This window comes from Xenopus laevis, chromosome 8L, assembly GCF_017654675.1.
Source record: "Xenopus laevis strain J_2021 chromosome 8L, Xenopus_laevis_v10.1, whole genome shotgun sequence".
In the NCBI taxonomy this organism is placed as follows: domain Eukaryota; kingdom Metazoa; phylum Chordata; class Amphibia; order Anura; family Pipidae; genus Xenopus; species Xenopus laevis.
In genome coordinates this window covers 15213757-15238863 of record NC_054385.1, presented here as the reverse complement: position 1 = coordinate 15238863, position 25107 = coordinate 15213757, and the positions used below count along the sequence as shown (strand labels likewise).

Here is a 25107-nt window from a genome sequence, read left to right as displayed (position 1 = left end):
GTATCGGCCACACTTCACTACTGCCCAGGGGACAGCTGTGAGTTTCAATTCTAAATCTACTGCAGTCTGTCTGTTCCATGTATGTAAAGAACAACCAGTTTTAAATCAGCTTTGTATAGAAAGCTCTCTGTTGCTATTGTAGCAGGAAAGATGGCACAGGTGTGGGATCCGTTATCCGGAAACCCGTTATCCAGAAAGCTAATTACGCAAAGGCCATCTCCTATAGACTTCATTTTATCCAAATAATCCACATTTTTAAAAATGATTTCCTTTTTCTCTGTAATAATAAAGCAGTAGCTTGTACTTGATCCCAACTAAGATATAGTTAATCCTAAATGGAAGCAAAGCCAGTCTATTGGGTTTATTTAATGTTTTCATGATTTTCTAGTAGACTTAAGGTATGAAGACCCAAATTACGGAAAGATCCATTATCCGGCAAACCCCAGGTCCCAAGCATTCTGGATAACAGATCCCATACCTGTACTAGGAACAGAGGATAGTTAGGACAGCAGAGGGCATTATAGGAAATTCTCTCTTGCCTATTTCACAATTGTATAAAAAGTATGGAGTGCAAATAGTATTGTCAAGGATATCATTCATCTATCACATGTACTGTTTTCTTTTTAAACAACCGGCAGAAGATCTCATTGTATTCAAACTATCATTGTTATGATAAGGGAACTGGTTAAAAATTATTTAAAAAAAATAATGAAATAAACTGTAATCTAAAAGGAGTAAGTGGGTTACAGCTATAGCTAGAAATGGTTTTACTTTTGGGTATAGTTAGAGAAATAATTTTTGCACAGGTCACTTATTTATTATTATTATTAGTAGTATTATTATTATTTATGGTCATTGATCACTGTAGGCACATGTCGCTTGGGATATATTGAGTATTATAGGGATATTGGGATATATTGAGCATTATAGGGATATTGGGATATATTGAGTATTATAGGGATATTGGGATATATTGAGTATTATAGGGATATTGGGATATATTGAGTATTATAGGCATATTGGGATATATTGAGTATCATAGGGATATTGGGATATATTGAGTATTATAGGGATATTGGGATATATTGAGAATTATAGGCATATTGGGATATATTGAATATTATAGGGATATTGGAATATATTGAGTATTATAGTTCATTGTTAGAAATGATTAGATTAACATGTCACTTAAGGTCCCACCCAAGTAGGTAGAACAGGCGCACACCTTTATGCAGATCAGCCTGGTGCACAATCTCAGAGGCTCCGGCAGCCTCACATATGCTATAGAACTAGAAAAGATCGGCACACAGGCATTCAAGTTGCAGGATATACCTGCTCGTTTATTGTGCGGAATGCAACGTTTCGGGGTCACGCCCCATTGTCAAGCGTGCTTCACAAAGTAGAATTCTCTACTAGAAAATTGTGTAAACATTAAATAACCCCAATAGGCTGGTTTTTGCTTCCAATAATTATATCTTCGTTTGGATCAAGTACAAGGTACTGTGTTATTATTTTAAAAAAATGTGATTTTTTGGATAAAATGGAGTCTATTGGAGATGGCCATTCTGTAATCCGGAGCATTCTGGATAACGGGTTTCCGGATCCCATACCGACTTTTGGTTCTACAGGTATGGAACGTGTTCTCCAGAATGCTTGGGCCCTAGGTTTAGGCAGATAATGGATCTTTATGTAATGTGGATGCCTGTACCTTAAGTCCATATAACGTATCCCATACCTGCAGTTTTTTCTAACTGCATATATAGTGTGCTTGGGGTGTCAGTAACCTTCAGTACTAGGGTGGCATTACCCCCAGTCTCTAACTTGTTTTAAAATAAAAACGAGGCCATGGTTCAGCAGTGTTGCTTCTTGCAACCCACAGGCAACAAATCTACAGACGTTCCATAAAGAACAAGTCTGAGTGGCATACGGTCTCCTTCCACTATTTCTATCCTGATGAATAACGAGAACGCTGTATGTTATAGGAGCACCTAAAAATACTATGCTTTAAATAGGTCTTTATGGTATTTTATTAAATAGTTCAACTGTAAAGACCAGCAATTAAGTATGGCAAATTTAGTATGGCAGCTGCTTAGTTCGACAGGTATTGTGTGGAAAATCAAAGTTAGGCTGGCAGCATATTTCATCCCAATTTAGCCACTGGATGGCGCTGTTTAATTTGAAGATGGCACTGCTTACCTTGAAGCTTGCAATGACTTGTCCGTGAAGGGACACACAAGGCTGCTCCAAGTGAAACGTATTGAAAGATGAACACTAAATAATCTATGCCAATATGATTTATCTGCTGTATTATAACAGATTATTTAAAACATAACCAGAGCAATTACAAAGTGAAGAGCAAACTGAAGATGGCCATACACACAGCAATGTATCTGGCCACCTCATCTGCCCAGTAGACCAACCATGTAGGTCAAATGCCGGCCAACAAGTGGCAGCTCAACTTCACTCGAGACAGTGATTCTCAGACTGTGGGGCTGTCCTCAATCATGATATCAGTTGGGGTAGGATTTGGAGATCAAACCTACACATCAATATTTTCTTATATCTATAACAGTGTTATGAGCTTAGGGGGGCCTGAGCAAAGACTGAACCTCCAAGGGCCTTTAAGACCAGTCTGTCTCTATCCATGTGTCGCTATATCTTGTTTGATCCACTTCTTTGATGTGTAGATTGAACAAATAATGGCCAGTGAAATGGCTCTTTGGTCAAGTTAACACTAGGCTTCAGAGCAGTGATCCCCAACCAGTAGCTCGTTAGCAACATGTTGCTTCCCAACCCCTTGGATGTTGCTCCCAGTGTCCTCAAAGCAGGTGATTATTTTTGAATTCCAAGCTTGGATGCGAGTTTTCATTGCATAAAAACTAAGTATAGAGCCAAGTAGAGCCTCCTGTAGGCTGCCACTCCACATAGGGGCTAGTAAATAGCCAATCACAGTCCTTATTTGGCACCCCAAGGACTTTTTCATGCTTGTGTTGCTCCCCAACTTGCTTTACATTTGAATGTGGCTCACGGTTAAAAAAGGTTGGGGACCCCTGCTTCAGAGAAAAATGTGCAGCCATCAAGACTGGGTAACTTTTTGAATCCAAGCAGCAGGCACCATGCTGTGTGGAATTCTGTTTGTTCCATCACTAGAGTAATGATAGGGGAGATGGGACATGCATCTGAGGCAAGTGTGAAGCTCTGAAGTACACAAGACAATCCTAAAATGTTGATGGAAAATCCAGAAGGCTGCTGTCTGTATATAGTACATGCATTGAACTAAAATCGCCTGTCTGTAGTAGGAGACATTTAAGCACTGGGTATCAAATGTACACTAATAGTAGCCGAAACCTAAAAAATCTTTTTAACCCTAAAGTTAAAAAACCCCTACCCCCCCTACCCTACATAGACCCCCCTCCCTCCTACCCCCAACCTAAGTGTTACCTCGGGCAAATGCCCCTAAAGTTTTACTTACCCCTCGGAGTTCACAGACACCATTTGCAGCCGATTCGATAACTTTCGGAATGAGAGCGGCGCTTCGGCAAGTTTCATGACTTTCGGGGGCATGCGCAGTTGTCAGGAAACAGAAAATTGCTCCAACTGCACATGCGCGATATGCCAGTCTCATTCCAAAGGTTTCCGAAGAGAAGAAGATGGCGCCCGTGAACTCTGATGCCTGAATCTGCACCGAGGGGTAGTTAAAACGTTAGGGGCATTTGCCCGGGGTAACACTAAAGCTGGCCATAGACGCAAAGATCTGATCATAAGAATCGAGGATTCATACGATTTTCGGACCATGTGTGGAGAGTCCTGACATTTTTCGTCCGGCGGAGATCGGTCGTTTGGTTGATCGGACAAGTAAAAAGATTTCTGTCGTCTGCCGATAATTTCTCTGTGTGTATTGTGGATTGTACGATTTTCAGTGGATCACTAGGTCGGGAGGTGGGGAAGTCCAATTGTACGTTGATTCTTACGACCGGATATTTGCATCTGTGGCCAGCTTTAGTCTGGGGGGAGGAGGGATGGGGTCATTGTAGGGTGGGGGGGTAGGGTTTTTTTAAATTTAGGTTTGAATTCTCCTTTAACAATCTCCTAGTGAGGACAAGCAAAGAGGAAGTGCAATTTAATAGATAAACAAGAGCTGAAAACGTGTTTGCATAGCAGGCTTTAAAGTCTCTCTGGGAATATAACCATGATGAGGTGTAGCCAAGTGATTGTACGATCTAAAAGGGAATGGTCAACATCAGCCAAATCCAGCAGTGAGAGGTCAAGTGGAATGAGAATGTGAAAATGACCCTTGAGTTATATAGTGTGGAGAGTGTAGGAGTAGGGCAGTTACAGTTGCCTTTGTGCTAAGTCAAATACCAGCAGAGACAGTTCATTTCAAAGTAGGTGTGTAAGGGTGTACATTGTACAAAAATCAGTTTTAATGTACTGTAGATACAGCTTTAATGGAAGGGCAGTGGGTGCCTGAAACAAACCTCCTGCAGAACTTGCAAAAAATTAACTACTTAGGAGCAGGATAAAATTGCTGAAGGCATAGGCTTAAGGTGGCCATACATGGATAGATGTCGCCAAACGAGCGGATCTCCCTCCGATATGCCCACCTTGAGGTGGGCAATATCGGGCTGATCCAATCGTGGGCCCTAGGGCCCAACGATCGGATCCTAGCGTTCGCAAACGGGCGGTCGGATCGCGGGACCGCATCAACGAACAGATGCGGCCGCGATCCGACGGGATTTTTAATCCCATCCGATCGAGATCTGCCCGACTTTCGGCCAGATCTCAATCGGGGAAGCCCATCGGGGGCCCCCATACATGGGCCAATAAGCTGCCGACTCGGTCTGTCGGCAACTTTTATCGCCCCGTGTATGGCCACCTTTACACTGTATAGCTGCATGTAGTATAGTGACAGCTGCTACAGAATAACAACTTGCACTTTGTCAGTTGTGTCCCTTAAAGGAACAGTTCAGTGTAAACATAACAACTGGGTAAATAGATAGGCTGTGCAAAATAAATGATGCTTCTAATATAGTTAGTTAGCCAAAATGTAATGTATAAAGGCTGGAGTGACTGGATGTCTAACATAATAACCACAACACCACTTCTTGCTTAGAGGAAAAGTCATCATAGCAGTTGTGGGTAGAGAAAAACATGCACAGGCATCCATAAAATCCTTAATTATCCATTAGCAGAGCATTTCAGAAGCAAACAAAAATGAGTTGAGGAGATCATAAGTACATACCCGTGGGCCTCTTTTTCCAGGTGGACCAGAGAGACCCGATAAACCAGGAGAACCCTGCAAAACAAAACAAAAATGATATGTATTAGTAAAGCAAGCTTGTGGTCTTATAGGTGAGTGTCCATTCTGTGGCCCATACAGTTCTCAGTGGAATGTTGGCCATCATTCATCATCATCATCAACAACCCAAAGCAGGGCTGCAAGTGGGACAACTCTGATGTAAAATACTAAAAATATCAAACAATATATATCATTTGTACTGGTAATTCTAATATCCCAATACTACAATGAGTGAATGGAGGATCCATAACTATATGTGGGTGACTGATACACCTTTCCACAAAGGCAACTCACTTCGACCTCAGTTTAAACACATATATTGATGATGTAGATGTTGATGAACCTACAGCAGGTATCTACTACTGACGAGAGCCGTCACATACATTGCACGGGTAATTAGTGAGCAGTCAGCACCAAGCTGCAGTCTATACTGATGTCTAAACCACCATGCAACAACGCATCTGAAATGACTGCAAGTCATTCACGTGGAATGTATATTTTTACGTGCGGATGAGGTGGCAACCCTACTTACTGAGCCAGAGAAAGCAAACAAAGAAACTAAATCCACCTCCAACAACAGAAAATTCCTTTCTGCCTTCAGGTGGAGCAAACAGAATCTTGAATTAGTGAAAAAAAAAATGTTACTTCTCCAAAATGTTGTCCATCCCCTTTAAAAAGCTTCAGCCTTCCAGATACTGAACTGCAATTCCCAGCAGCCGCTGACAGCTGGAGGTTGTAGTTCCAGTCTGAAGGATGCAAGTTAGACATTCTTGGGATTACTCCTCTTTCGCATGTGCTGTTTTTAACTGATTAGGGACCAGATGACGTCACGTGGTTCCTTTATGAGATTCTGCTGTCTTTCAGAAAGAACATTAAAATAGACAAGAGGGGAAAGGATCTTAACATTTGTATTTATTGAGGCTGCTTCACTCCCCCCCTCAGGAGTGAACCAAACCCCCTCGCTCAGTCAGTGGGCCGAACCCCCTTTTTTTTTTTCTTTGGAGCAAACCATAGTATACATGTAACTGTCCACAAGCCAAGATCATCTAGATCTGTCTGAGAAAATATAAATATGATACATGTGTAACTAATATACACTTGCTGATCTTTATGTGGGTGTAAGGCGCATGGGCAAAGCCCCCCTACTTGTACTGCAACAAATGTTTAATATACAACCAACAAAACGTCAGTATGGTGATAATTGATTTAGTATGCATTTAATGTTTTGTTTGTTCCATGGGACGGTATTTGTTTGTGCTTCATTACTCCATCCAAATGGCTCAATAAAATGGCTCCATCTGCTTAGGACAACTACATACTGTATGGGCTGACTGTATCTGGAAGGATTGTCCACAGGTTGAATCAGGGTCGGACGGGGCTGATGGGACACCGGGAAAAACCTGGTGGGCCCACAGCCCAGGGGGGTGGTGAGCTCTGAGGCAATAACGTAATATCAGATAAAGTGCCCAATTCAATCCAACAGTGTTATTGGTTCTCAGTACATCAACCTTAGCCAAGTTGAGTTTGGTTTTAATTTTTTTTTTATTATTTGAGAGTTATTTAGCTTTTTATTCAGCAGATCTCCAGTTTACCATTTGAGCAATCAGGTTACTAGGGCCCAAATGACCCTAGCAACCATGCATTGGTTTCAATAAGAGACTGGAATATGAATAGGAAAGGTCTGAATAGAAAGATGACTAATAAAAAGTAGCAATAAAAATAAATCTGTAGCCTTACAGAGCGTTTGTTTTTTCTAGATGGGGTCGGTGACCCCCATTAGACAGCTGGGAAGAGTCAGAAGAATAATTCAAAAACTAGAAAAATAAAATCTGAAGATTAATTGAAAAATTGCTTAGCATTAGCCAATCTATAACATACTAAAAGTTAACTACCCCATGTATAAGAGGGTATGATATAGCCCTCCTTTGATAAGCAGCCATGTATATTACATTTACAGGAATTTGCATATTTTCTCACTAGAAAAAGTGAAGAATTTATTATACCCCAATGCTGCAAAAAAAAAGCCAGAATCTGAAAATCCACTATCTCGGACCTGTCATGGTCCTGTATAAGTCAATGGGAGATGCACCTATCTCAAGTTGAAAGTTGTTGTGGTCTGAGTTGGGTTTAGCCCGAGAATCCAACTTTTTGGGGGATTTTGCGCAAAAACTCCTGAAAAACTCCCGGAAAAAAGCCTGAAAATTTTGAGCAGTTCTGGTTCTCGTCCGATTTTATAAAAGTTTTTCCGAGATCCCATTAAATCAAGTTTTTTTATTTTAGTAAATAACACCCGTTATATCACAGAATGATGTTGGTTACCCAGTAGAGTGGACTGATCTGATGGGAACTGAACCATTTTTTCCTTCTCCCTTTCAGTTCCCAAAATGAGGAAAGGGGGGTACAGACAATTGAGTAATGAGGGGGACCTGCAGACTGTATTGTGCGGCATATGGGAACATTTACACGCACCCACTTGAACACATAGAAAGGATTCCAGCTTGGTGCTTCAAGTCACACACAGTGCTCATTAGGAGCATTTTAGGCCGGGTTTATGTGGCTTTTCTAGGTGAGAAAACCCCATACCGCCCACTACTTATGTGATATATTGGGAAGGAAAAATGGGGACGATGGATTCATGTAATTGTTGCTTCTCTGAGAAAGAAAGAAGTTGTTTAATTGCCATGTGGATGTAATGCAAAGCAGCTGTGATGCTCCAGTTCATCGCTGGATGAAACAGCTTCATACACACGATGTATCCATGGCTTTGATAAATTTGCACATGGGTGAAAGTAATAAAAAATGAAGCTAATGCAGCTACTGTCTTCATTGTACTTTCCCTGCCAGAGGAACCTGCAACGCACTTTAGAGATTGACACACGTTAAAGGAGAACCACACGACAATTGTGGGGAAATACGGATATTTATACCGAGCACTTAAAGTCGCTGTATGTATCTGCAAACACAGCAGATCTGTTGAATAAAGGCTGAAGCCTCACAACGAGGAAAGTTTGCGCTGGAAAGACCCTCCAAGTAATATTTCTGGTCTGCTCAAGTGTACTGTCTGTGTTACATCATCATTCTAATACAATCCAGCCTTCAGACTTCCAAGTATAACAAATAATCAGCCCACTACATGTAAACGGTTGCACAAGTCTCCAATAAGGATGGTGAATCAGCGGGGCTTACTCGATTCCGGCACTAGGAAACAATTGTATAAATAGCGCTACAAACTGTAGGTAAAGCGCAGAGGGATCAAATGGTCATTTATTAATAAGGGGCTGTAGACTCGGGCCAGAATCAAATCACTTGGGACCCCACGTGCCCTTCCTCAAGAAAGTATTCCGTAACTCAAAATTCATGAAAATCCATGGTTTATTCAAAAATACTTACTAGGGATGCACCGAATCCAGGATTCGGTTCGGGATTCGGCTTTTTTTGCAGCAGGATTCGTCCGAATCCCTCTGCCCAGCCGAATCCTAATTTGCATAAGCAAATTAGGGGTGGGGAGGAGGGACTTTTTGTCACAAAACAAGCAAGTAAAAAATGTTTTCCCCTTTCCACCCCTAATTTGCATATGCAAACAAGGATTCAGTTCGGTATTCAGCTGAATCTTTGGCAAAGGATTCGGTGATTCAGCAGAATCCAAAATAGTGGATTTGGTGCATCCCTAATACTTACTGACCCCATGATGATCCACTTGTTTTGTACCCTCTGGTAAGGGTTGCCACCTATTCGGTTCTGACTCAGAAAGCCCATTTTTTTGATCCAAATTAGGAAAACCGGGCAGGATAGGCCAATCGCCGATTGCCGACCCCAATGTCACAGTCCCACCCCCACAATATCATGGCCCTGCCCCTTTACATCCCTGCCCCGCCCCCTTCCACTGCATCACAGCCCCGCCTCCCCCCAGAGTTCGTCTGGGGGAAATGTGACAACCCTACCTCCTGTATAGATTGGAGCAGTTGGTCAGTAATTTTGAACCCTACCTCCTGTACTTAATCATAGATGATTAAGTACCAGCAGGTACAAAATGCGTAGGGTGAATAAAAACAGGATTTTTATGAATTTTGAGTTATGGGATATTTTTTGTTATAAGTAGTGCCCTGGGAACTGGGGTAATATCTAATTGATTCTGGCATTCCTTACTTTCCCTCCAATGGGTGCTGTGTTTTTGCACAAAGTGAAACCCAAACCACTGTTTTGGGATTCCGCCAAATCCTGAATCCAACCTGAAGGCTAATTTGAATATACAAATAAGCGCAAGGAAGGGTTAAAGATAACTGCACACATGGTTAAAAAATATGTTCACTTCCTTGTTTTTGTGATGAAAAGTCACATGATTTTAAGCACTTGGGTTTGGCCAGGCACTTGGATTCCACTGAACCCTGCTGAATCCATGCGAAACATGAACCTAACACTGGATTGAGGGATTTTCAATGGGTGTTTTCACTGTAGGTTGGATTTGCCATTGGGAATCAAACCGTTGTCCATCAAATTTATCCCACAGGGGTAGAGTCCTGCACGGAACCAATTTCTAAGACCCGGATCCGACCCACAACCCACATATTTACCTACTTTGATCCTCTACCCGACCCGACCCGGACCCGCAACTGCATTATCCGCAACCCGACCCGCAACCCGCCGACCACTATCAGGAAGTGATGGTGCTGCAAACCGGAAGTGGTGTCATCAAAAGTGGGCAGGGACAGAAACAAGTTTTGTTAAACTTTAAAAGGAGTAAAATATAGACAATATTACATAAGATAGGACATTTAGATGAGACCAACAACCCGACCCGTTTCTGAAAATCCTCAACTCTTTCCGCAGGGTGCCCATTATTTTTCTATCACAGTGGTTCATTTTGTTTGAGGTCAGGGTAAGGTTGCCATCTTTTCAGTTTGGGGGAAACCAGGCAGGGGGCAGCGACATCAAGGAAGGGGTTGATGATGTCACGGCATGGTGATCAGAGATTCGCTGATCGCAATGTCATTAACTTTAATGTCCTTTCCGGATTTCATAATTCGGAAATCTGGACAGGCACTTTTCACCCAGACAGCCCTTCCAAAAACATGGCTGTCCAGGTGAAATCAGGACAGGTGGCAACCCTAGGTCAGGGCTCTGTGCAGGTCAGGCCTGGTCTTCCAATCACATCTCAGCAAACCCATTCTGTACAGAGGCCCCACAGGGATAGAAAGCTCTGACTTGTGAAGAATGTCACTGTATGCTGTATTGTGAAGGTATGATTTCATTAAAACAAGGGCCCCCAGCCCAAACCATCATAAACACACCTAGAAATTTATTCCACTTCCTCAGCCAAACTTGACAGCCAGCAGTAAAGATTTAGGCAGATACCGCATTCTCCTGACATCTGTTGGACTCAACATCGAGACTACAATAAGGTGAAGTGCAATTTATCACAACAGAGAACTGTTGTCAATGTTCCCGTGTCCCCTTTTCTCTTTTTAAAGGGGCAGTTCACCTTTAAAGTAACTTTTAGTATGTTATAGAATGATAACCAACTTTTCAATTGGTTTTTATTATTTATTTTTTATAGTTATTTGCCCTTTTCTTCTGACTCTTTGCAGATTTCAAATGGGCGTCGCTGAGCCTTTCTAAAAAAAAAAACAAATGCTCTGTAAGGCTACAAATGTATTGTTATTGCTAATTTTTATTAATCATCTTTCTATTCACACCTCGTCTATTCATATTCCAGTCTCTTATTCGTATCAGTGCATGGTTGCTAGGGGAATTTGGACCGTAGCAACTGTATTGCTGAAATTGCAAACTGGAGAGCTGTTGAATAAAAAGCTAAATAACTCAAAAACCACAAATAATAAAAAATGAAAACCAATTGCAAATTGTCTCAAAATATCAATCTTTACATCATACTAAACATTCTCTCAAAGGTGAACAACCCCTTTAACAGGTTTCCCTCCGCCGTCCTGTTATTTGTGCTGCTACTAGACACCAGTGATACTTTGGGATTATTATTTTTAGGGATGCACCAAATCCAGGATTCAGTTCGGGATAAGGCCTTTTTTCAGCAGGATTCGGATTCAGCCAAATCCTTGTGCCTGGCAGAACTGAATCTGAATTCTAATTTACATATGCAAATTAGGGTTTGGATTCAGTTCAGTATTCTGTGAATCTTTGGCGAATCTATAAGCAATAGAAAGAATTCTCTGCAACCTACACGGAATCACATACTATATGGTTAGTACAGGTATGGGACCTGTTATACAGAATGCTCGGGACCTGGGGTTTTCATAGATAATGGATCTTTCTGCAAATTGGATCTTCATACATTAAGTCTACTAGAAAATCCTGTAAACATGAAATAAACCCAATAGGCTGGTTTTGCTTCCAATAAGGATTAGTTATATCTTAGGTTGGACCTTCATCCTGACGAAGGGACGGTGTACCCCGCCCCCGGAAACGTTGATACTCATGGTGATGTAATAAATGGGGTAAGCTCCCCAACTGCATAATATTGAGAGTGTGCAGAACCATATATATATTCTACAGTTGCTAAGGAACCAAGCCTGGTCAATGGTTAGCCAGTAGTGATGTGCGGGTCGGGTTTTACCGACCCTAACCCGCCCTTCGCCAACCCGACCCCCAACCGACTTCCGGCTTCAGTTTTAAAGACCGTCCCAATTGTGACATGTCATCGACGGGGCAGGAGGCGCACGTCTTTAAAAAATTAAGCCAGAAGTCGGAAGCCGGCAGTTCCGGGATGAGCACTTGTTCCTACTCTCCCCGTCCGCCACCCGGAAATGTCGGCTTCAGACTTTATTTTTTAAAGACGCGTGCCTCCTGCCCCGCCCTGCTGATGATGTCACAATTGGCACAGGTCTTAAAACTGAAGCAGGAAGTTGCCCGGCCCGCAGTATCGGGCCCACCCGCACATCACTATTGGCCAACACCACCAGTGCAGTGTACGTGAAACAAAGATGTGCGGTAGACCAATCGCATCTATGGGAGACAGCCTTCCTGTAATTCGGAGCTTACTGGTAACAGGTTTCCATATAACGGATCCCATACCTATAGTCCTGATTTGTGCCTCAAAACCTTTTTCACGTTGAAACGAATGCGCCAGCCAGATAAACCAATCACAGCTATGGCTTCCATAATTCTTTTCAAAAGCGACCAACCCTGATTAATTATGGGATTTGGGGAAAAGTCGCGCTTGCATTTTTTTTTAGCCATAGATAAAAATGACTTGTGCTTAGTAGCGCAGGCTCCAGCTCATTTCCTGCAGATAGAAAGGAGCCCAAATAACCACTGCAGTTGTGTAAATAAAATAAAAAGTAGAGGCAAGAAATGAGTGCGTGGAGCATATGTAATAAACAGAGGCAGCGGAAGAATTCTCATACACTGTCACCAGCATGCAGCTTCCTTCATTCCCACATTACAAGGCCTGCTGTGATGTTTCAGCCATGAGAAGACATAAAACGGCTGATATTTACATGTGTTGGCTGAGAATGGAACTTCCTTTGCATTGGTTAGAGGTCTGTCTGTAATAAACATCCCAGGCTCACCATGCAAAGCCCAAAAGTTCATCCAAGGACAGAGAGCGACTATCAACAATCAACACACACGACTTTTCTTCCTTATAGACAGTAAATGATGACATTGAGGCAGAGAACATAGATGTAGTTAGACATACGAGTGACAGCTGCCATAATAACCGTCTTCATGGATGTTTTGCGACTGCAAATCACGGAACCAAGTTGCTTAAAGGACAACTATACCCATCAAACAATGTAGGTCTCTATAAAAAGATATTGCATAAAACAGCTCATATGTAAAACCCTGCTTCATGTAAATAAACCATTTTCATAATAATATACGTTTCTAGTAGTATGTGCCATTGGGTAATCCTAAATAGAAAACTGCCATTTTAACAAATAAGGGCCGCCGCCTGGGATCGTAGGATTCACGGTGCACACAAACATACCAACAAACCATACATGTTAGGCCACATGAGCCAATCAAAAGACAGAGTTCTGTTGCTTCCACACTTCTTCCTGTTACAGTTAGAGCTGCAGTATTTCTGGTCAGGTGATCTCTGAGGCAGCACACAGACCATAACAAAATGGTGGCTCAAGGCAAGAGATGTAAAAGGACAATATTTACTTAAATATATAGACCAGTTTGGTAAGATTCTTTAATATGTCACTTATGATATAAAATCTGTTGCTTAAGTGTTCATTTTGGAGGTATAGTTTTCCTTTCACCATCAGCTAAAATCGAGGGTAACTTCAACAGCTGAAATTCCATTTTCTGAACCATACTGCACTGTTCTGTGGCCCAATTAAAGCTGGGCATATACCGTACAATCCGCTCATTTGGAGGGGTCGCAAACAAAAGGATTTCTACCTAAGTTGACCACCGTTTTGATGGGCCAAATTACAATGATCTGATCATTTAGCCCCTGGCCCAATGTTAAGATCATAATGAAGGCCTTGGGAGTCCTGCCGAAAGAGGACCACATCAACTCACCAATGTGGGCCCCGTACACTGGCTAATAAACTTCCCACTTGGCTTGTACAAGGACATCTTATGAATACGTAGAACTGCCCAAGCTTTAATAAATCTTGTTTAAAAACAGGCTACTGCTTCTAACACATGATTTTAACAAGATTTATGAAAGGGAAGCCCCCAATCAGCTTTAGCCATACCCAATTTAATATACAGGTATGGGATCTATTATCCGGAAACCCGTTATCTAGAAAGTGCTGAATTACGGAAAGGCCGTCTCCCATAGATTCCATTATAATCAAATAATCCAAATTTTTTTTAAAAAAAATTTCTCTGTAATAATAAAACATTATCTTGTACTTGATCCCAAATAAGATATAATTAATCCGTATTGGAAGCAAAACCAGCCTATTGGGTTTATTTAAAGGGATACTGTCATGGGAAAACATGTTTAATTCAAAACACATCAGTTAATAGTGCTGCTCCAGCAGAATTCTGCACTGAAATCCATTTTTCAAAAGAGCAAACAGATTGTTATATTTAATTTTGAAATCTGACATGGGGCTAGACATATTGTCAATTTCCCAGCTGCCCCCAGTCATTCGACTTGTGTTCTGATAAACTTCAGTCACTCTTTACTGCCATACTGCAAGTTGGAGTGATATCACCCCCCCCCCCCAGCAGCCAAACAACAGAACAATGGAAAGGTAACGAGATAGCAGCTCCCTAATACTAGATAACAGCTCCCTGGTAGATCTAAAGCTGGCCATAGATGTAAAGATTTTTAAAAGATCAGATCCTGATCGTGAGACCACGATCTTCTCGGAACGATCGTACGATCGTACGAATTTACCATCAACTAAAAAGACCAATTTGGCAGGAAAACAAAGGGGAGCTGCCTGCTTGGCCCTGCAAACATAGATAGATTGCACTGGGACCGACAAAGATTTTTTGACCTGGCCGATCAATTTCCTGACAGATGTCGGCCGAAAAATCGTAAGATGTACGATCGTTCGAATACCACTAACCGCACGATAATTTCGAAGGATTGGTCGGACTTCCCTAAAATCGGTCGTTCGGCAAGAAGAATCGTCGCGTCTATGGGGACCATAAGAACAACACTCAATAGTAAAAGCCAAGTCCCACTGAGACTGATTCAGTTACATTAAGTAGGAGAAATAACAGCCTGCCAGAAAGTAGTTCCATCCTAAAGTGCAGGCACAAGTCACATGACTGGGGCAGCTGAGAAACTGACAATATGTCATGTCAAATTTCAAAATTGAATTAAAAAAATCTGTTTGCTCTTTTGAGAATTGGATTTCAGTGAAGAATTCTGCTGGAGCAGCACTATTAACTGATGCGTTTTGGAAAAAAACGATTTCTCATGACAGTATCCCTTTAATGATTTTCTAGTAGCCTTAAGCTATGAATATCCAAATTACAGAAAGATCCGTTATCTTTAAACCCTCGGTCCCAAGCATTCTGGATAAAAGGTCCCATACCTGTTCACACTGCCTTTTGAGTGAGGGATTATCAGGGTCTCCACTGATTTTCTAGTAGACTTAAGGTATGAAGATACAAATTACAGAAAGATCCGTTATCCGGAAAGCCCCATGTCCCTAGCATTCTGGATAACAGGTCCCATGGTTGTATCAGCCGCCCAACATGTAGGGCCATCTCTTAACCAGAGATTCGGCTATCCAGCGAAAGCATTTCCTAGAAGTTATTAAGAGAACAGTCCAAAGAGTGGGAACATACTGAGGATAAGGGATTTCCCTGGAATTAATTTTCACAGCTGAACAATTGACTAAAAGTGTCTCTTTGGTCCAGATTAAGAGGAAATTAGCGGTGATCTCACCAGTACAGCCTGCCAGTAATGTGCGTCTGACTCATTCACAGTTCCACAGAGATCCAGTAGGCTTCACGTTCTCAAAGTTCATTGGGGCTACAAGGATGTTCTTGTAGCAAAGTGTGGATCGTATGAATGGACAGTTAGTCATATTTGTTTCAGACACTTGGAGTTTATGATGAGACAGAACTCACTATAACCCCTTCAACATAATAAACATCATACAAATCATTTCAGATTTCTGAAAACACTCCATGCTGTACATACTCCAAAGCATGACATCGTTTAATAGCAATATTCAACTCAAAAAATGTCAAAAATAAAAATGAAACCACTTGTTTCATTGTAGCTTATTATTCCCAGGAAGAAGTATGGGTTCTCTCTTGTATTAAAGGGAATACATTAAGGGAATCTAATTGGGGAACGTAATACCCAATTGGATTCGACCCCTTGATACACAAGCTCAGTGCAAATTAAATACCAAACCTCCCAAGCTACCTTGTGCGTTGTGTGTTCCCTTTTGAAGTAGTGAAGCATTATATAGAAGAGTTAAAACCCCATGTAAAAACCTTTTAACTAGGAAAAGATCTCAATGAGCAATATCAAACAAGAGCCTACAAGATACAACAAGAATAACCAGTAACCATTAGCTGAAACAGTTAATGTGCCATAACTGTGTACGTTTTGTCTAGACCTTTTCCTAGCAAAATAGATCTGAAATTGCTGAAAACGTGATTCTTATAGTGGAAAATGCATCTTCTAGTCCAGGGGTGCCAAAAAGGTAGATCAGGATCTACCAGTAGACCTCAGTAGATCTCAAGTCAACAAACAGCTTGTCTATATCACCCTCCTGTTTCATTATTTTCATTCAGATATTTATTATATTATTAGTAGCAATATGAACCAATATCATATTTAAGTAATATTTTCCATGGAACAGAATGCTAACAATGCTTTTCTGGATGAAGATCATAATGGGACAACTTCACTAAAAGTAGACCTCACAATAGTAAAGTCCTGTTCTAGAGCAGTTCACTATTCTTAATCTATACTGTTTGCCAAAGAACAAAACCCAATAGTATAGAAAGCAAGGCCTTCAATTTTAATACATTTATCTCCACAAACATTGAGTTATTGTCCTCACTGGTATCATATTAGCACCTTCAAATGGTGGAATTTTGTCAGTAAATAACATTATAATAACTCTAGATCATTTTTAAAAATACATAAAAAAAATAAAAATAAAAAAAAGAACAAAACATTTGAACTTACTGGACTACCCTGATCGCCTTTGGGCCCTGGAGGTCCCATCAGTAATGGAAATGGTGTTGGATCAAGCCAGTAGTAATCATGAGCAAAGGGAGAATTGGCTGAGACCACGTGAGTTGATGGTGGAACAGATGAGGACGGTGGTTTGGTGTAAAGTACAGATGTGGTTGATTCAACCTTCCACTTCACAGAAGAGTGATTCTTTGGGTTGGATCCACTAGTCAATTTCTCTACAGCTTGTTTTGGGGTGATGGTGTTGGTGCTCCGTCTGCTTCCTGTGGTCTTTTTAATTTGCTTGGAAGCAGCAGATGTCACAGATGGTTTGATGGTAGATTTTTGGTAGAGATTCTTGGTTTCCTTCTCTAGCTGCTTCTCATATTTGGTTCTGCTTTGACTTGTTGACCTGGCTAATTTGAAAACAGCATCTTCTGACAGAGGATTAACTGGCAACGATGTAGATGATCTGGGAACAGTGGTAGCAGTCCTTATCACGGTGCTTGAAGCAAGCTGTGTATCAATTCTAGTAGGAGGCCGAGATGTTGAGGCAAGCAAGGATGGTGATTTGGTAGTTCTTTTCACAGTAGGAAGCCTACTAGAAGCTATCCTTTTTGTGCCGGTGCTAAAGCTTGTTCCAATCAACTCTCTCCGGTGTATAACGGCGGTAAGGTTTTGAACAGATCTTGATGGTAGCTCGGTGACAAGATGGAATCTGTCTTGGTTAGGAATCGGCGGAACTAAATTTGGTAGGTTCGGCCTATAGGTATCGGTCTGCCTGCACTGCTTCTTAAGATATTTACAGTAATTATGAGCTGCCTTGGCTGGAGGATAAATATCAAATTGGCAAAGTGCGCCTTCGAATTGAACAGAGTGCTGGTTCATTTTACCAAGTAAAAAAACCCCATCGGAATCCAACGGGACATCCTTCCTTGTATGCAAACTGGCATTAACTCTTTGCTTCCCGCAGGAAGTGTATAGAGTCACCTTTTGGCCTTGAAAACCAAGGGCCATGTTGTGCCACTGGCCATCGTGAACACTGTAATCAAAATACACAGACTGCTTGTGACCCACATAGACGATAATTTTGCCCGGGATGAACTGTACCCCGAGTTCGAGTTTCTTTCTCTTGCTTTTAACGGCAAATAGAAAAGCATTGCTTATGCGGTGGGAGCTGAAGCTCAGCACCAGAGTGAAATTTGTTCCTAAGTTCGGCGGTATAACAGAGTGAACTGGAGCTTCCACTCTAGCTTGTTGCGTCAAAATGACCCCCAACTTATACGGGATGACTCCCTGAGGCACTGGGCGGGCAGATGACTTGTCTCCCGTGAGGCCCAGCTTCTGAAGAACGTCAACATCTGAAAAATTAAAAATAAACTCGTTAGGCTAAGTCCAAAAAAAACTTAACAACACAGCATATAGGAAGTAAAGCTCTAAGGGTCACTCCATGGTTCTTATTTTACTTGTAAATTACACATACATTCTTTAATATGGCATTGCCAGTTGTATATATATTATTTAAAATATTATTTAAAAGTGAACGGAGCACCATAAGCATTACTTCTTAATCGGGTTAAGTATTTACCTTCAGTTGCTCCCTGAGAAATATCCAGGCAACAGGAAAAATATAAAACTATCCAGGCAAAAAGCGTTCCCCTGCAAGGCAAACAAACAGAAAAGGATTCAGCTATGTAGTAAAACAAAGAACTTGGAATTCAATTACATGTATAAATCAAAATAATATTGTTTCATTAATACATGACATTACTAAAATGCAATGATGAATAAAAAAGTTAATAAATAATTCATGTATTATAATAAAATCGGTAATGATCTCTTTTTTTTTCCATCTGAAACATGATAACAAATAAAAGTGATGATGTTGTTGTTCCTCCCAATATTGGGACCATCCCAGCTTCCAATAAGAATTAATTATATCTTAGTTGGGATCAAGTACAAAGTACTGTTTTATTATTACACAGAAAAAGGAAATCGTTTTTAAAAATCGGAATTATTTCATTATAATGGAGTCTATGGGAGACGGCCTGTCCATAATTTGGAACTTTCTGGATAATGGGTTTCCGGATAATGGAACCTGAGCCATGGTGCAACACAGACAACACGAAATGACTCATGGTGCTCCTATGTCATGTATTTTCATTCAAACTGGTTTTTAGGCCATGCCCCATGCTGATAGAATCATCAGATTTGAGAGGAGAAACGTTAAGAGAACAAGATTCCGACAATGTATCTACTGCAATCGGATGAAATATCCAAGAAAAGTCTGCAACAACTTTATAGAGACTACTAGGGGAATCCTGGCAACACAATGGGGCAAATTCACTAAAACTGCGAATTTTCGCCAGCCAACAATTCGCCCCACTTCGCCAGGCTAATTCACTAAAATGCAAAGTTGCGCCTCAGCAGCCGAATGCTGGCAAATTTTCGCAAGTGCTACTTTGTCAGTGCAAGAATTTCATAGCGAAGTTTCGCTTGCGTTCATTTCTGCCTAGTGAAATAGGGCGGTCACATAAAAAGTCGTATGGACGTCTTTATTAGAGATGTTGGTGCAGATGCTGGAAGTGGCCACTTCAAATGTCCAAGGAAGCAAAATAAAGACATAAAAGATCCTCAAATGCCCTAGAGTATGTGGCGTGTCCCTCAAATGTCTGGAAAAAAATGGTAACACTAGTTATGGGCGAATTTGTCCCGTTTGCGATTTGCAAAACGGCAGAAAATTTGCCTAAAGCACATTTTGACTCCAGCGTCAATTCTGACGCTCACGTCCATTTGACGCCGGCGTTAAAATCAATGGGCACCCGAATAATGTTGACGCGCGACAGTTTTGACGCCCACTCCCGCTGAATTTTCGCTGTAGTTTCGCAACTGTATTCGCCAGTGGAAATGCGGGAAATTCACCGCAAATTCGAGCCTGGCAAATTTATTTGCCCATCATTAGTTAACACAAAAAATCTTTACCAGTTAGGTCTTTTGAAGGCAAACGTAAAAGTCGACAGCGTTTTTTACAACTGTTTTGACTTTCGGGCACACAGGATATGATGTCACTGACATAAGATTGAGGAGGATGTAGCTTCGTTTTATCAGTTCGCCTGGTCTGAGGTGGCGACGGAAACTCTGGCAAAAGAGGTAACGTTAAGTAAAATTTGCGGAGTAACGACCGCTCACCTAAGTGAAAAGTCGCCTGGTGATAGGGTGTGAACGTACGCTAGTGACGGTCTCTTTCGCTTGCTTATTGTTCTCTACGCCTGTAAGTAAATTGGCAATGTCCCTGCGGATGGGATTTCTGGTGAATTGTCGCTAGCAACGGCCACTTCGTCCTTTAGTAAATCTGCCAAAATATGTTTTTAATATACAATTATAAATATTTACAGGCACTAAAGTGAAAGCAAAGATGGCTCAGCAGACTTTTACTTCCTGCAAGGAGAATAATACCAATTGTAACCAAAGTATTTTGGCTGGAATATGTTTTATGCTGTTATGATATGTTTTGCCTGTGGACAAAGATGCCAAAGAAAATCAGGATGGCACCATCAGAACCTCAATACATTTGGGGGCCGATTCACTAAATTCGAGTGAAGGATTCGAAGTAAAAAAAACTTCGAATTTCGAAGGTTTTTTTGGGCTACTTCGACCATCGAATGGGCTACTTCGACCTTCGACTACGACTTCGAATCAAAGGATTCGTAGTAAAAAATCGTTCGACTATTCGACCATTCGATAGTCGAAGTACTGTCTCTTTAAAAAAAACTTCGACCCCCTAGTTCGGCAGATAAAAGCTACCGAAGTCAATGTTAGCCTATGGGGAAGGTCCCCGTAGGCTTGCCTAACTTTTTTTTATCGAAGGATATTCCTTCGATCGTTGGATTAAAATCCTTCGAATCGTTCGATTCGAAGGATTTTATCGTTCGATCGAAGGAATTATCGTTCGATCGAATTTTCTGCGCTAAATCCTTCGACTTCGATACTCGAAGTCGAAGGATTCCAATTCCTAGTCGAATATCGAGGGTTAATTAACCCTCGATATTCGACCCATAGTGAATCAGCCCCTAAACAGCCACAAATTGTGAATAGAATTTTTCAGCGGAAAAACACTCAGCCCAATCACATTTTGACATTTTTTAGCAGCACAGAGGCAAAATGAAAAGGGCACACTCGCTGCATAGCTGATAGAGCTGTCAGCATTACGCACAGTCCTGGCACAAGTACAAAACACTAAAGAAGTGCACAAACACTTAGACAGGGAATAAGAAGCTAGTGGTAAAAATGAATCCTGCCCTGAAATGCCCGGCGGGTCACTAATGATTGATATTAATTACTGCGGGTAAAAGGTTTGGTTTTTAAAGGATTCAGTAGCCGAAGGAGGAATTAAAAAGGTTGCCACCTGTTTTGGAAATATACCAGCCTTCCTATATTTTTTTATGTTTCTTAATAACACTGGCACCAAGAACCATTTTCATGGTTAAGCATCAAACCTAATGGATATTTCATTTATTTAATTTATCTGGAAATTAAAGGCACATGCAGCTGCTCAGTCGCTGTTCTTGCTTAAAAACACTCCTGGAATTAAGAAATGTAAGAAATGTAGTTTAGCAACATCTGGAAAGCCAATAGCAGATGGCTTAAGGGGTGGTGTGAATGTAGGGACCACTAGCTGTTAAGTGATCTTCCAGCACCCACGTGTGCCTTCTATAGGATTTAGATGAGTGCAGCAGCTTATGGCACCTGGAGGAGCTGGATATTGCAGACAACTAGTCATCTACGTGGTTGAAAGACAGACGGTGTATAAGATAATGACACATACTTGTGAGACACAAACAGGAAGACTATCAGAAGGAAAGGGACATAATGGGATTCTGGTAAAGCAAACTACATTATCATATAGATTTAACACAGACACATATTCTCTCTCTATGGGGCAAATTTACTAAAGGGCGAAGTGACTAAATTCGCCAGCATGACTTCATTTCGGGACATCGCTGATTTACTAACAGGCGCTGGCGTAAATTCGCTAACGAAGGAGATAGACTCTAGCGGTACTTTGCACTCTAACGCCAGGCGAATTTTCGCTCTGGCGAATGGACGCAACTACATAAATTCATTAAGATGCGAATTTTACTGAACGTTTCCTCTTGCGGCAGACTTGCTTTCGCCACCTCAGACCAGGCAAAGTGCAATAGAGTAGATAGGACTTCCTTAAAAAAAATGTGAACAAGACCCAAAAAACGCTGGCGACTTTTCAGTTTTTCAGGGTGATAGGCTGCAAACGATTGTACATTTTTTTTAGGGTACCCGGCTTCCCCCCTACATTTCCTTACATAAACTATACACTGGGCTCATGTGTAGGGCAAAATAACAACTTTATTTTATTAAGATTCCCAGGCTTGTGTAATGTATTTGCTGCAACATATACGTCCATTCAACTTTAACTTCCCGCCGTATGCAAATTAGTTAACACTACTGCAACTTCGCTTTGCTTGCCGAATTAACGCTAGCGAAACTTCGCCATTGTTCGGCGCCCTGGATGCAACTTCGCATTTTGATGAATTAGCGTTGTCCTGGCAAATTTTCGCCTGGCGAAGAGTGGTGATGTGAACGAAGCCGTCGTTAGTGAATTTCTGCAGGTTAGCGAATATTTATATATATATATATATATATATATATATATATATATATATATATAAATATATAGAATATATTTATTGCAGTTGGCTCCATTAATGGGGGTTTTGTGAACATTCGACTGCAACGGTTGGCTACTAAATGGTCTCGCCATGTGATTGTTCCAATGGGTTGCTTCCAAGCTGATCTAGCAGCTGGTTGTGCACAGACAATTTATTCTACACTCTCACTTCAAAGCTGGTGGCATTCAAACACACAGAGCAATGCGCAAATAAAACATAAATGACAACAGGTTTGCACATGCCAACGAACAATGGCAGAAAAGATAGCAGATTGTGTCTTCCTTCCCCCATTCTTTCCAGCAATGACTTAGAACTAGCATTGAGTTAATTCAGTATTTTCTTTTGTATATCAGACCGTGTCGGCAGCTTATTGGCCCATGTATGGGGCCCCCCGATGGGCTTCACCAATCGAGATCTGGCCAAAAGTCGGCCAGATCTCGATCGGATGGGATGAAAAATCCCGTTGGATCGCGGCCGCATCTATTCGTTGATGCGGTCCTGCAATCCGAGCGCCCATTACTATTCATTAAGATCCGATCGTTGGGCCCAAGGGCCCACCATCGGATCAGCCCGATATTGCCCACGTCAAGGTGGGCATATCGGGGAGAGATCCCCATCGCGGATCTCTCTGTGTTTGGCCACCTTAAGTCATTGCTGGAAAGAGGTGGGAAAGGAACATTTATTATGTTTTGGTTGCTAATACTGCTTACAGTATTCCTCTTGGTATGTGCTTGGAAAAATTGGAAAAGCAGTTCAGCCATCCCCACATCTCTTATCTCAGATATTGATACGCTGAAAATAATGTAGCCTGTTTGTTAACACACAGGGGAGAGCTACACATATGTGCTTTATGGGAAGATAGACTCACAATTACCGGAAACCAGTCACGCGAACAGGAAGGAAGTCACACTCATTTTCACCATGGAAGGTCAAGTAAACAGATAGGATCAATGTACACAGAAGTACGATTTCAAGGGGAAAATATACTCTGCCATAGGAAGTGTTTTTTATCCTTTTCCCTTACATAGGCATAAAATTCTAAAAGGTCCGCAAACCTACACACCAGGGGGGAAGATGGATTACTGCATTTGGGTTCAGCAGCAATGACATTCAACAGGTGATTACCTGCAGTAAAGCAGCAACAACATTACATAGTGCTTAAGGTTGCTGCTACACCTGGCCTGGAAAATTGATGCTTGATGCCAATGGTATTAAAGGAGACATATTATGTAAAATACAAGAATGTACCAGTGCATTAAGCTCTTTTAGATATAGAAGGAATGTGCTTTAAAAAGTTGTGTTTCTTTATTGAACATTTCTGCAAAAACCCTACTAGTCCCGCCCATCTGTTCCACTTCCTGCTGCCTCCTTCCCCAGGCTGTGCAGGGGAGCCGGCAGCACTCAGCACACTGCACTATAGGATAGGAACCAATCATCAGCTAGGCTGACCTGATAGGAAACTGAAGCCTGCCTTTGTTTGCATGACTGCAGAGCTGTGATTGGTTGTCCCTCTCCTACTGTGCTTCTGGCAGGAACCATTAGGACATGCCCACCCCTCAACTGAAACGAGACATGGGCGTATATTTATCAAAGAGTGAAGTCAGAGATCGCCACAATCCTCTAGAGTGAAATTCCGTCACTCTCCATTCATTTCTATGGGATTTTTTAAAGAGTATTTATCAATGGGTGAAAGTTCAACCTTTGATAAATACGCTTTTCAAAATCCCATAGAAATGAATGGAGTTGTATCGCACCAACATCAGAAGAGTTACAAATAAAGGTGGCCATAGACATAGAGATCTGCTTGTTTGGCGCCAAACAAGTGGATCTCTCCCTGATATGCCCAACGATAGGGTCAGAACAGAGGCCAAATGGGCAGTCGGATCATGGGACCGCATCAACGAAGAGATGCGGCCACGATCCAACAGGATTTTCAAACCTGCCAGATCAGTATCTGGCCAGATATCGATCGGCAAAGCCCATCAGGGAGCTCTAAACACTGGCCGGTAAGCTGTCGACTTGGTCTGTCGGCAGCTTTTATCGCCCGGTGTATTGGGGCCTTAAATAGGGTTAGGACAGAGACTGTAAACTAAATACCTAGTTACACCCCAGAAACCCAGCAGAGGCATAACTAGAGGGGGGGCGGGCCCTGGCGCGGGACGTGCAGCCGGGCCCCGCCCCCTCCGTACGCCCGGAAACGGCCGCAGAACTGAGTGGTGCGCGAGCTGCCGGGGGGCCCTGGCCCGCTCGCACCCCCTGCTCCCCCGGTAGTTCCGCCACTGAAACCCAGTGTTTGCTGAGAATCTCTGGGTGAAACCTGGTAATCGTAGGCACTATGAATAAACCCTAAGTAGAGGAAGGGTTGTTTAACTGCTAATGGGAAGCTGCTGAGTGCAACATAAGCCCATACAATAAGGCAAGCAATATGGCCATTTAATGATACGTCTCGATACAAAGAGTTTCAAAACCATCTGCACACACCAGGAGTTATGTCATCACTGTCTATTTAA

At 41.8% G+C, this 25107-nt stretch overlaps 1 protein-coding gene across 5 annotated transcripts in view; it reads right to left on the bottom strand.

The window, feature by feature from the left end:
* The window catches only part of col27a1.L (collagen, type XXVII, alpha 1 L homeolog), a 314667-nt gene that overhangs the window by 263116 nt on the left and 26444 nt on the right, over positions 1–25107 (bottom strand). For all 5 annotated transcript variants that reach the window (XM_041573258.1, XM_041573257.1, XM_041573260.1 and 2 more), the window contains exons 2-4: positions 18481–18551; positions 16905–18253; positions 5243–5296 (exon numbers count right to left, since the gene is read on the bottom strand). In XM_041573258.1, the coding sequence (XP_041429192.1) occupies positions 5243–5296; positions 16905–18253; positions 18481–18551 (1474 nt within the window). The remainder of the gene's footprint in view (positions 1–5242; positions 5297–16904; positions 18254–18480; positions 18552–25107) is intronic.